Source organism: Larimichthys crocea, chromosome XVIII (assembly GCF_000972845.2).
Source record: "Larimichthys crocea isolate SSNF chromosome XVIII, L_crocea_2.0, whole genome shotgun sequence".
NCBI classification, from domain to species: domain Eukaryota; kingdom Metazoa; phylum Chordata; class Actinopteri; family Sciaenidae; genus Larimichthys; species Larimichthys crocea.
In genome coordinates, this window is record NC_040028.1 from 16,099,832 (window position 1) to 16,112,765 (window position 12,934).

General features: G+C 40.6%; 2 protein-coding genes across 9 annotated transcripts in view; both read right to left on the reverse strand.

Annotated features, from left to right (window-relative positions):
* Nucleotides 1-1,484, reverse strand: part of cog3 (component of oligomeric golgi complex 3) — a 22,481-nt gene extending 20,997 nt beyond the window's left edge. Inside the window, exons 1-3 of the mRNA XM_019263173.2 lie at nt 1,258-1,484; nt 774-920; nt 627-688 (exon numbers count right to left, since the gene is read on the reverse strand). Of these exons, the coding sequence (XP_019118718.1) occupies nt 627-688; nt 774-920; nt 1,258-1,425 (377 nt within the window). The 5' untranslated portion in view covers nt 1,426-1,484. The remainder of the gene's footprint in view (nt 1-626; nt 689-773; nt 921-1,257) is intronic.
* A 1,540-nt stretch (nt 1,485-3,024) lies between these two features.
* Nucleotides 3,025-12,934, reverse strand: part of mid1 (midline 1) — a 28,220-nt gene continuing 18,310 nt past the window's right edge. For 6 of the 8 annotated variants that reach the window (XM_019263176.2, XM_019263178.2, XM_019263177.2 and 3 more), the window contains exons 4-11: nt 9,974-10,069; nt 9,375-9,482; nt 7,387-7,535; nt 7,165-7,292; nt 6,432-6,575; nt 5,693-5,854; nt 5,385-5,592; nt 3,025-4,961 (exon numbers count right to left, since the gene is read on the reverse strand). In XM_019263176.2, coding sequence (XP_019118721.1) covers nt 4,613-4,961; nt 5,385-5,592; nt 5,693-5,854; nt 6,432-6,575; nt 7,165-7,292; nt 7,387-7,535; nt 9,375-9,482; nt 9,974-10,069 — 1,344 coding nt within the window. In that variant the 3' untranslated portion in view covers nt 3,025-4,612. Of the gene's footprint in view, nt 4,962-5,380; nt 5,593-5,692; nt 5,855-6,431; nt 6,576-7,164; nt 7,293-7,386; nt 7,536-9,374; nt 9,483-9,973; nt 10,070-12,934 lie in introns of those variants that run through there. The other 2 variants (XM_019263179.2, XM_027291225.1) reach the window with 2 other exon arrangements.

The window sequence follows — 12,934 nt, forward strand, 5'->3', positions numbered from 1 at the left end:
GAGGAGGGATCCCTCTCCCAGGACGGACAGACGTATTGACTGAATGATAAATGATTACAGTAGCAGTGGAACCTGTGATAGAGAGACACAGATGCACAGTGGCAACAAATCATAAACTAACTATAAACTGTAATAGAGATAGTAGATATGTCACCCCACTCTTCAGCGACCTGCACTGGCTGCCTGTAGCTGCCAGAATTAAACACAAAGCTCTGACGCTAGCCTACAAAACCATCTCAGGATCTGCCCCTGCCTATCTCAGCGTCTTACTAAAGGCTCACGTCCCGACCAGTGCGCTCCGCTCCGCTCATACAAACCGTCTAGTTGTACCCTCGCCTCTCGCAAAGCGAGGTCACTCTAAACTCTTCTCTGTGGTCGTCCCCAAATGGTGGAATGACCAACGGCTACTAGAACAGCAACATCCCTTTCTACCTTTAAAAAACTTGTAAAAACCTTTCTGTTTCGAGAATGCTTCCCTGCCGAACAAAACTAACAAAACTAACAACTACTCTGTGTCCTTTACACCTTTCTCAGCTTATGTCCTCCTCTGTAAGTCGCTTTGGATAAAGGCGTCTGCTAAATACAATGTAATGTAATGTAATGTGTGAAAGCATGCATGTGTGCACCTGTATTTGACGCTCTCGTCCTGGTCCATGTTCGCCTGCAAGTTGGCAAACCAGGCGAAAAACTGCAACACAAATTGACACATTAATTAACTCATGCATCTTATTTGTTGGTGCATTATGTCTGCAAACACACAAACAAAGAGTCACCTGCTGTGCTGTCTCTATCCTGTCATTCTCCATGTCCAGCATCTGGAAACCTTTCAGCAGGACGTCCTCTGTTGATGCCGGGACAGTGGCCGTGAAGGAGGACTGCAAGGACCGTGAGGACAGGCTGCACAGGTCCTCGATGGGAAGCTGTCAGAGGAAAAAACAAACCCAACAAGCTGTCAGAGGAAAAACAAACCCAACAAGCTGTCAGAGGAGAAACAAACCCAACAAGCTGTCAGGGAGCCTGACGTGGCGGGGTTTGAGCGCAGCCCTGCTGGTTTGCACACAAGCTGACTTTAACTTTGATATCCTGTCCACAGAGCAGACTTTACGCACACACAGAGCAGACTTTACGCACACACAGAGCAGACTTTACGCACACACAGAGCAGACTTTACGCACACACAGAGGCAGCTTCGTGTTTTATTCTCGCTCACTGACACGAAGTCACTCAGCGACCCTGTTAGCCTGCGAGCTAACTCACCTCGGACGGGACAGCGAGCGTCTCCGCCGCCGCTCGGAGCTCCAGCACCGAGTCCATCTGTCTGTCCGTGAGAGGAGCCGTGGCGTCGGTGCGACGGTCCCACAGCGACAGCTTCTCCCGGGTTTCTTTGTCCGTCAGGTCCAGCAGAGACTGATCCGTGAACGACATGGCTGCTCCGAGCTAGCACCAACGTCAGCAGCAACACAGACAGGCCACTTCCGGTTCCGGGAGCGCGTGGGCGGGGCCTGGTGAGGTGAGACGGCTGATCCAGGTAAAAACAAAAAGGGAAAAAACAGAAAGATACAAAACAGGAGGAACAACACAACAACAACAACAACAACAACAACACAATAAAAGTAAGAAATTAAGCATAGAGCATAATAAGTAACAACAACAGTAGGAGATAAGTAAGTAATAAATAAAATAAAATAATAATAAATAATAACGGATAATAATAAAAATGATAATAATAAAACCAACAACAACAACAATGAATAATTAATAAAATAATATAATAATAATACTGCAAAGTATAAGACAGTAAATAGTAACAGAGAATAATAACAATTAAGAATAATAATAATAATAACAATAATAATAATAATAATATTATTATTATTAATAATAATAATAATAATACTTAATGTAATAATAATAATAATAATAATAATAATAATAATGATATTAATATATATTTATTATATATAATATATTATTATTATTATATTATTATTTTATATATATATATATATACATATATATATATATTTACATTTTATTTGGTATTTTTCCATGTCTAATGTTGGATTAAATAGTTAAAGTCATTTCTTTTTGTTTTTCTTTCCTGTGATTACTTGGAGTGCGTCATGGTGCATGTTTGAACACATCATATGACTGTCACTTCATAATTAACTTTCCATCATGCATAAACACATTTAAACGGTTTACAACTGTAATAAATAAATGCTTAAATAAAAGCTAGATATGAGCTAGATGATGTTTCGAATCATCTTCATATAGTTACAACTAACAATACATAACTATATGTATTCAGTATTATACATACTAATATGTCTTATCTTAATTAACCTACACTGTATAATTCTACAAATAATTTTCAACTGTTGCTGCTACACAAGCTGTAATGTCTTAGTGTATTACTTTCACTCTGTCCATACTGGTATATATACATAATTCATATATATACATAATTGATATTTATATCTGCACTATTATTTATATATCCCCGTTCACATACATGCTCTGCACTTTACTTTCTTTTGCACTTTTGGTTAGATCCTTTGTTTAGAACTGCATTTCATTGTCTTAGTACTTTGTGCAATAACAATAAAGCTGAATCTAGTCTAATATAATACTTCATATTTGTCTTTATTTTGATTGTTCCTCCCAAATTCCATTTATTCTGTATTTTTCTTGAAATAAATTTGCCTCACATATCACCTGGACAGCAGCTGAAGCCCATAATATTATTATTATAAAGCAAACGCCAGAAGATTAATAGACCAACTTGATGGGTGGAATTTCTGGGTGGGACAGATATGGCCTCTGGCAGCATAATCATTTATCACAGCAAATACAGATCCAGCAGGTGGAGCCCTGGGGCATATTTTTAATACTTTAAATTGAGACGTTCTGTTCATTTTCATTATTCTGCCAATGAGTTTTCTATTCTCTAAGGACTCACTCAGAATAAAGTATTTGATCAGATTTATTGTAAGTGTTGCAGTCACAATTTGTCTTATCCTCCCAAACATACAGAGCCTTACTAAAATGTTTGCCAACTCCACCATGTCTTGTCGTAGAAGATAAAGCACAAAAGAACAGAGAATATCGTGTTTGTTTAGACGTGTTTTTATAATGGAAATCAGACAGTGGATAAATATGTTTGCAGTTTTTTGTTTCAATCAGCTGTAAGTGATGAAATCATTGCATGTACCTCACAATCAATAGTCCATTGTCTTGAGAAGAGCATTTATATTTTACATATTTTCTTCAACATTCTCTGCTTGGGATGAAATGATACAATCTTGTCAGAAAATCTTTATGAAATTGTTACTGACAAATGATTTGTTTAAAACATTTTAGTCAAAACCAGAACTATGTAGCGATGATTGCACAAATGGCTTCCATTATTTCTTTGCACACATCTCAAAACCCAACAGAGCCCTGGTGGCATTACATGGGAGGAGGTTGTGCTCGCATAGTAAAGATGTTTCTGCAGGGCGTCTCATGAGGAGGTCACGCAGAGTTCAGATTGTATTTTTTTCTCTTTCTTTTTGCTCTTGTCTACTTTAGTTGAAAGGAGATGCTGCAGAATTCAAGCCACGTTACTCCAGAACAAAGAGAGATGTCAGAGCAAATCTTGTCAGAAGTTATATTTTGGCACAGCGAGGGTCAGAGCGAGTTCTGTAAATCAACACTTTCCTCTGCGGCGGTGGTGATTTTCTTTTCACTGTGGTGTCGTCGTGAGAGCTCGTTTAAGGTTTAATGAGAGATCAAGCTCAAATTAGTGTAAACAGCAAGTACACGGCATATTAAAACATCGTCTTCCTGAGTGACATGCGGCATGTCTCAAAACGAAGAGAATAAGTCACGCGGAAAATCAAATGAAGTCACTTTTATTACATCTTGTCAGAAAGAAACTTAAATGTGAAGGCTGTGATGAACTCTTTTAAAACGGCTATAATGAGGAGCTGGATAATCTATTAATGCTGAACTGCGCTGGAGCATTTACAGATAATAAATATTCGAAAACTGTTGAATTGAACCGATTCCACATTCAAATTTGTAAGTGAAACTATTGTTAACTGTTGTTATATAGGGTCTATTTAAGTGCGCTGTCCTTACATAACAACGACAAGGAAAGGTTTTGCATTATTAAGTGGCTTAGAAATACATTTTAGAGTGACAACCTTGTCTTCTCAAAGTGCTATGACTTAAACATCTTTCAAAAACATTTTAAAATAAACCTATAATACAACCTTCCAGAAACATTACACTCAGTCCACTTGCCACTCATCACCCTTAACAACATGTGACTGGAAAAGCATGTAGAAATAAAAAAAACTTTTTTTTTTTTGGAAATATCTCCAAACTTAAGCAAACCCTTATAACCATCCAGCAGTGTAATGTACATAAATGTGCAAAGCAAAGAAATACATCTACAAAATGTCTTTAAATAATTCCAGTCAACTCAGGTTTGATTAGGAATGTACACGGTTAGGTTACTGTTTTCATTTTGTCAACAGTACGCGGGCATCACAGTCAATGAGGTGCAGGCAGTTCTGGTCTCTTTTTGGGTTACACAGGAGGAAATCCAGCACGACAGGTTTTGTCAATTGTTGTAGTCTGTCCCCTCTAAGTGATCTGGGATGGGCAGTCCAGTGAGGATTGTTAAACACCTGTTCCACACGTTGAACACAGGGCAGACTGGCTGAGCAAAGGCGATGTCAAACGTATACAAGTGCTGAGAGCTGACAGCGTCGTAGAAAGACAGAGACCCGGAGTCGTAGTCCAACAGTATCCCCAGACGCCGCAGGTGTGGGGAAGGCTCAATGGGCATCTCCTTACTGTTGTGACGCACCACCCACGAGTTGTTGCATCGGGACAGTACCCAGGAGGCGGAGTTTTTGCCGACCCACTCGTGTTTTGGCGCTGACTTGTATGCAATGCCCACTGCAAACCTGCATGCCCAATGGAAAAATATAGGAATTATATTTCAATAAATACCTGAACATTTCTAGCATTGTAAACGTGAAATGTTGTTGATCTTCAACTACATACTGACGTTAAGTAGGTATAATGTTCACCATATTTATCTTAGTTTAGAGTGCCAGCGCACTAACTACAGCTTAAACACGGTACAGCTGAGACTGATGTCAATTATCACAATTAATTCTGTGGCGAACACGAATATCTGAATCATATTTCATGGAAAAACATTATTACATTATTGTACACAATACATTTCACTCAAAACCACAAATGTCAACCTCTTGGATGATGGATTTGTCATATGGGGATCATTCAACTTCCAAAAACTTCCAATCTAATTTAATAATCCATTGAGATATTTCAGCACAGACCGAACAGGTGAATATTTTTACCATGTGCTTCCTCCTATCAGAGCTTCCCAGTAATGGCGGCCACTGTCGATGTAGACGTTTCCTGTAACACCGTAGCTGCTGTGGCTGGAGAAGCGATCCTGACTGTGGCTCTTCTTGGATGATGTCTCGTCCCTCTCCACTGTCAGGTTGTCGTGGGACAACCTCAACTTCCGGTGAGCTGACTTGGGGTCCAGTTTGAATGGCTGACCTTAAAAAAAAAAAAGAGGAAATGGTGGTTTGTAAAATGCATTCAAATATTCGTGGATGATTAATTAAATAATACATTCAAGTTGGTAAACTTGACATACTGTTGGTCTTGAGTTTCCCTGGTTCACTGCTGCGGTTTCCAGCCTGGTTTATGGCCTTCACTATGAAAATGTACTTGGTGCCACACTGGAGCCCGTGCACGGTGTAGTGATTTTGCTTTATGTTTGGTACAATCATCCAGCTTTCAGCAGAGTTACACAAACCTGCAGCCCAGAGAAAGAGATAATCACTGACAAAGAACGAAGCAATTTATCATGAAAACTCACCTCGCGGCTTTACTCAGCATTTGAAATCAAGAAAAGAGACAATAAAGTGTAATTGTATGCAGCGCTTCAATCTATAGTTGCTATATTTGACTCGTCAAATATAGTACTCATCCAAGTGTGCTTGAGCGCTGAGACAGATGAGAATAAATTGCTTGATCGAGCATGTTGTGACCTTGTTAGAGCAATCAATCCAAACAGTATGCAGCGCATTTCAACCCCCCCCGAGATGTGCATATGGATGTAAATCCACTCTGACTGAAATGTTATTTTTTCCCCCCATATCCCTTCCTAGACACTGGAGTGTATTTTGGTAACAACTCATTACCCCTCAGAGCCCGGACAGAGCTCTGCTGCTACAATGCAACATTATGTTTCGATATTGTAATGCCTCCCCCTCCCCAAGCAATTTAAAGACCTCCATTGAAATCCCTTTCAAATCCCTCCATCACTGTCATGTTTCCCAGCACTGACATTATGCTTCACTCGCACACAAGAGACCTCCATATGCACTTACTGACAACATTAGATTGGCTGGTGAAGATGGCGTACTGTAGTTCATACGATACGACAGAGAATTCATCGTCTGATGTCCAGTGAACCGTGATCGTGTCATACGAAGCCGTACATAGTTCCTCGCGGATTATTGGTGGATTTGGTGCTGCGGTTGGAAAACACACACACACAAAAAAAAAAACAGGAATGAAAGCTGAATATAAAATAACAACAACAAAAAAAGCACCATCCATTTGTGTGTGTGCGTTTTATTCTGATAGATGTAATTAAACTAGGTTGCAATTCCTCCAGCTATTACAGCTACAGCCCCATGCAGAGTTAAATTCACACTGCACGCCGGGCGCCTGAGCATAAACAATCAAACCTGTTTCATTCAGCGGGAAAATAAAGCTTCACTGTAGCCTAACATTTGTGAGCGCTTTTTTTTGTTGTTTTGCTTTGTTTTCTGTTAGGCCCCATTGTTGAAATATCTTCTATCCATGCCAAAGCCTTTCAATTATATGAATCTAAAATTGAAGGCTGTGGCGAGGACGATTTCAAATGCTCTGTTTGGATAAACGAAGCCAACAAATCATCTAAAATGATCAGTTTCAAGAATTATAGAGTGTATAGCTGCCCAAAAGTCCTCATCTGGCAGCACAAACCGAGCGTGCGTTCGATTATATGAATTAACAGATGGCCTATATGTCTAACGATGCAAAAATGGTGTGCTTAACTTGCAAGACCCAACTCACCTGTGAGGTAATCCAAGCCTTCAAGCATTTTCTTCTCCCTTGTGAAGTCCAGAGCAAAAGTATCAAACGTGTCGTTCAAGTTGATTTCTGGTAACAGGATTTGAGAGGATGCTGTTGCCATAGAAACTCTAGAAACAACAACAAAAAAGCACACGTGACTAAATGGTGACAGTTTTACACATCGCATCTATCGTTTGTTGATCGTGTCCTTCGCTACCTCACCTCTCGCAGACACTTTTAGCCGTCTGGAGGAAGCGAGTGTGGTCTGTCTCCTTGAGAGTGTGGTCGGCCTGAGTGATGAGGGAGGAGGACCTCTCGATGCACTGTTTGCAGCTGGCTATCTGCTGGGCTAGTTTCCTCAGCCGCACAGACTGGGCAGGAGAAAAGAAGAAAGAAAAAGGGTAACTTTGATAGATGAAACGCTTGATAAATAACCAAGCAATGTACTACCTACTGTAGAAAGCACCGACCTGCCAGATGCTAGATTTGATTTTAACTTGCCAATTAGAAAACCTAGCAGGAGAAAATCAGATTCACACCTCTAGCAAATTGGATTCTTCGCTTGTGTAATACCCACAAGACTGTGAGCTTCGACCTGTTCTAAAAACCTATACTGGCATGAGAAATATATTTATGAAACACTGCCATAGTAACCAGGCCCTTCTATCCAACATCTGCGCCTCATCGGCTTTAGTGGCTGAAAGCAACCTCAGAACTTGACACAAGGCACAGGGTGAGGAAGGAAAGAGTCCTCCTCCAGAGAGGTCCATCACAGGAAGCGGGGATGATTTTACTCTGACACCGAGCAAGGCACAGCGTGCCATCGCCTCACTAATGGTATCCAACAGGGGGGAAAAGGGGAAGGAAACGATTCAAGGGGCATAGCATATGCACATCAAATGTATGGACGCTGTGCCAGAAGCACTCCAGAGATGAGGACTGATCCGGAAGACAAAACAAGGCAATAAACTCTGCGGTTTGTGGTGATTATTCCAGTGCAAGTAGCTTGCAGGGCTAGGCCACATGTTTACTATTAAAGACAGATTAAAGAACATAAGCATACATTTCTTGTTTGAAAGCGGCAGACAATTAGAAAGTCATCACTGTCAGATTAAGACCTTGTAGTCCTCAATTTAATACAACAGATCCGCCACAAATTCTACATTCACGAAGAAGATAATGTAACGTTTGTTAAAACTTTGCAAGAAGCTGCTATTGAGGTCGTAGTAAGTTGTGGTGTTGGACGTTTTAATGTGTTTTAATTCTCTTTTCCCCCTCGTGTACTGCATGCTCCTGTCTGCAGCTGTAACTCAGGTAAAAGGCCGCTGGTTAGATTCCTGGGCCTCCCCCCCCAGTCCAGCTGATGTGTCATTGGGCAAGATACTAAACCCCAAACGATTGTGACATCGGTGTGTGAGTGTGTATGAGTGAGATTAGTATCATCATGAGCACTATTTCATGTTTATATTCATGTTTATTAACATACTACGTCCTCGAGGAGGAGAAGAGAGGTAAAATATTACCGCGCTGAAACGAACAGTCAAAACGCCAACATAAGCAATAACACATCTTAAAAATCTTTATCAGTTTAAGCTACTGTCTTTGTTTGGATAAAGAAAAGAGAGTTGCATCATGAGAAATATATATTTTTTATCCTTATTTCCTTCATTCAGATAAATCTGTCTGGATGAAGGATTCGGGAAATGCCTTCAGAGCAGCAGAGTGTTCTTAAATCAACTGAGGTATTTATTTTTAGGAAAATCAGATGCTCTGGCTCTGTGACTCAAAAGTAGCATTAACATACAGGATGCACAAACCAGGGCTAATCTGGGACATGCTACAGTGTTGTATAACAGTAGTGTCACAGCAATGATGTGAGTGGAACGACTTCAGTGATGTCAGTCACTCTGTGAGGCTGTAGCAGCAAAACCCTATGATATACTGAACTGAGTAGGTTTTTATTTATCGCTTATGGTATATTATTTCAGAAGAAAAAACTGTGTTTCTTGATTCTTTCAGAAGTTCCATAAAAGAGTAACACTGAAGACACACAGTTTGTCCAACAACAGTGATTTGTTACTGCTGTATCGTGATAAGCGCAGCGCCCTCAGCGTGTCGGCCGTGTAAGGGAGGAAAAGGTTATCGACGCGCACAAGGTGATAAACAAACAAAGGTTATCAAGACAGAGGTGACAAAAGATGATACAGTACCTTCCCCTCCTTTATCTTGGTCGCTATGATTTGTCTCCGCTGCTGTATGATATTAATCAGCTGGTCACACTCCTCGAGCAGCTTGTTTTCCTGTCGCGACGCGTTTACCTGGGCAGAGCACAGATAAGAGAGACGGTCAATAATGCAGTGATGAGTTGTGTAATTCATTTGCTTAGACAAAATGTTTTGCTGCTGCACATCTGCGGGCTCATTTGATTCATTAATTTGACGCAAACCCCGTGTGACAGGGAAAAAACGCATTAGAGGATAATTCTGGCTTCACATGTTGGGCAGGAGGGTTGACCTCGTTCACAGTTTGTCTGTTTATCCCAAACACATGCATGATCACAGCCATTGTAATGAACAAACATGTTTTATTGTATCCTACTTATGTATATTTTCTTTGAAAATACAAGTTTACAGAAAGCTGCATACATGCTACAGAGACGATAGCTCCCTTAATTTTTCTGACGTGATGAAAAGCATCTCTCAGATATAGTAATTCATCACCAGGTTCATAATCTAATGAGGTGTTATCCATGAAACACCACAGGAGCAAGGAGCCTGCTACCTGAAAGGGAACAGATAAACAGCCTCACCTCCACATGTTGGCAGGTTTGGATAAGTTTGCCCATCAGACTTTCCAAATCACTGGTCCTCTTGATTAGACTGCTGAGGTTGGAATCCAAGGCTTGCTGCAAAAAGGAAAAATTAAAAATGAGTATTTCATTACAAACTGCCCATCGCATCAAAAACTGCAAACACCTGAATAAATCTTGCAGGAGAGCTGGGTGAATGGGAACATAAGGGACCATATCTGGCCTGGGTGGTGTAATGGCCACAGGGGAGAACACACAAGGCTGCCTCTGGATATGACTGGGCCACATTTGGGCTCGGATCAGTGTAGAGTCCCAAGTCCTTCTCTGTGTGCCAGAGATCCCATCATACTGCCTGCTGAGGCCACGGAGCTTAGCAGAGCATCTGCCAGTGATTTGGACAAGTAAACCGCGGCTGTGTTAATCACTGACTCAGATCAAAGGCTTATGTTTCAAACTTAATCTCTTACTGTAATTGGGGAGCCTGATGACTGCGTACTGTGGTGGTAGAGAATGTCTTCTGACACAAAGCATTTTTTGTTCTGACAGATCAACGTGTAATTACATCTACGCGTGCTATCAACGATTGGAATAAAAATGAAAGTGCAGCAGTGACAAAACTGAAAATAGAGGTATGGAAAATGCTGTAACTCAGTGACACCTGTCACAAATTCGAATATGTGAGTCATGTGTGATGCTGTTGTTGATTTAAATGGAAAAAATCTCGATTTTTAAGTCTTAAAAATCAATTTGAATGATATTTGTTATGGTCAAAAAATGTATTAAATGGTCAAACTGTATTATCATGGAGAGATATAACACTTGGTTTAGGAAAAACAGATGCTAATAATGTCAGAGAGGTTCAGACTGTCAGAAATATGTCTGATTTCACTTTATCAAAAACAAAATAGTCAAAAGAAGAGAACAGCCAGAGAACAAAAGCTCTGTAAAGAGCCGAGGCAAACAATAGGGAGACCTCTTTCGGGTCAGATGTTTCACATTGTGATTTCATAAGGTTAGTGCATCAGCGTGCACGAAAATAGCAGATAGCTTTATTTTACCACTCTCGCAAATATGATTTATTTATATGAGAAGAGAACGCGATGAAAGCCATTTGAGATGCCGGGTTTGCAGGTACGGGTGAGGTGAGTTCGAAAACTTTTAAAACCGACGCACAAGACATAATATATTAATCAAAAGTGATGTTGGATATAGACTCTCCAAACTATTTTGTTGTTTGAATATGACAAGTATCAAAGAGAGATTGGAAAAATACAGAAAGCGTGAGAGACAAAAGCGAGTTCATCCTCCTCTCAACATTTTGGTGCACTGAAGTTCTCCTGCAGCGTTAATACCGTCCGTGTGTTTAGACAGCTCTCTCTCTAATGGAGGTCTTTTTTCCTAGAGTCATTTCAAGCTGATGAGAGGAAAGAATAGCAGCTTCCTTTTGTACGTGAATGCTTCTGGTCCCACACCTTTGCTTTGGCCAGTCTCCCTTCCTTCCTCTCTCGGTCCTGACAGGTCACTGTCAGGTCTTGGGGGGTTTTATCCTGTGTCAACATTAGACATTTTATCCATTGTCGGAGTTTGTCACTTCATCCTGTGAGGACCAGCTGTGATTTTGACTTTGTTGAAGGATGGTTTAAGCTTTTTTATTGGATCAGAAACACATCACAGTGTGGTATTCTGCTTTGCAAATACACTCAACACCTCCTTACAGGCCAAATCTTTCTTGTTATGCACAGTATATTAAAGACATATTGAATAGTTTGACTTGCTGCAGTTTCAGAAAAGATTAAAAACTTAGATGTTAGGCTGTGCACGGGATTGAGACGTGTCACAGTCAAGAATCGCAGGGGTAAATTGTTTATTGTACATTTACGTTGGCTGAATGCCATTCAGCTGCTCCAGGCTTCAGGCTCCTGGTACTGTGCATGGCTGGCTCACTGTCACACTGTCATGGCTTACAGGGGGGACGCCTGAATAGAGCGTATCCATCTTTAATGTTATTAGTATCATCTTCGCTCTACCTATGACAAAATGTCTGCTGTGGGAAAGTCTATTAAAAGACTTGTGAGTCAAGGTGGGAGTGGAAGCAGGTTCCCAAACCTGTTTTCGAATTTCACAAAGACTGCAATGATGCATGCAGCCTTCCGTTTAAACTGGTTAGCCTTAGAAAAACCTCAGCATCAAATTATATAACAGATGAAGTGCCGAGTGAAATGCTGATTCTGCAGGTCAGAGGGTTTTTGATGTCTTTCTAACAGGATGCACTGTAGCCCAGGTGCTTATCACTGCTTCTAGGTTCTGTAGAAAGAACATTAATCACGCGATAATTATAAGGCATATGAAAAGTAGAGCAACTACAGAAGGTTCGGGCTCTTCGCTGTGTTACTAATAATCACAGCACACCAATGAAGTCTTTTTAAAAATGATTTTTTTTATCTAACGTGACAATAACTATCTATTTTTTCACTTCAACTGATGCTGTGGTTTAGTGATTATCCCTCACTGGAAGGTCCTGGGTCAGATTTTCATTCCTGGTGTGCATACTCTCTCTCTTTTCTGTTTACACGAGTTTCTTCCCACAGCTCAAAGCCAGCCGACCCGAATTCAGTTTAAACTTGAAATTGCCTGTGAGTGTTTTGTGTGTTTACACATCAGCCCTGCGACTGGGCAAAATGTTCTTCTCCCTTTACCCGACTGCGTGTTGGGATATGCTCCTGCCACTCCTCTGACCATAAATAGGAATAAATAAATGAAATAAATGGCAGATGATGGGGTAGATAATAGCATACATAATACCAGACCAGGATCATGACACACAATGCCAGACTCATAAAAAATGACTGCATTAACCATTCTTGCACACACACACACCGACACGCACTCACATCTTTGCAATGTCACAATATCCCTTTGTGTGGGAATTTCTGAGAAATGGGAGGCACTGTGACTGTAAAC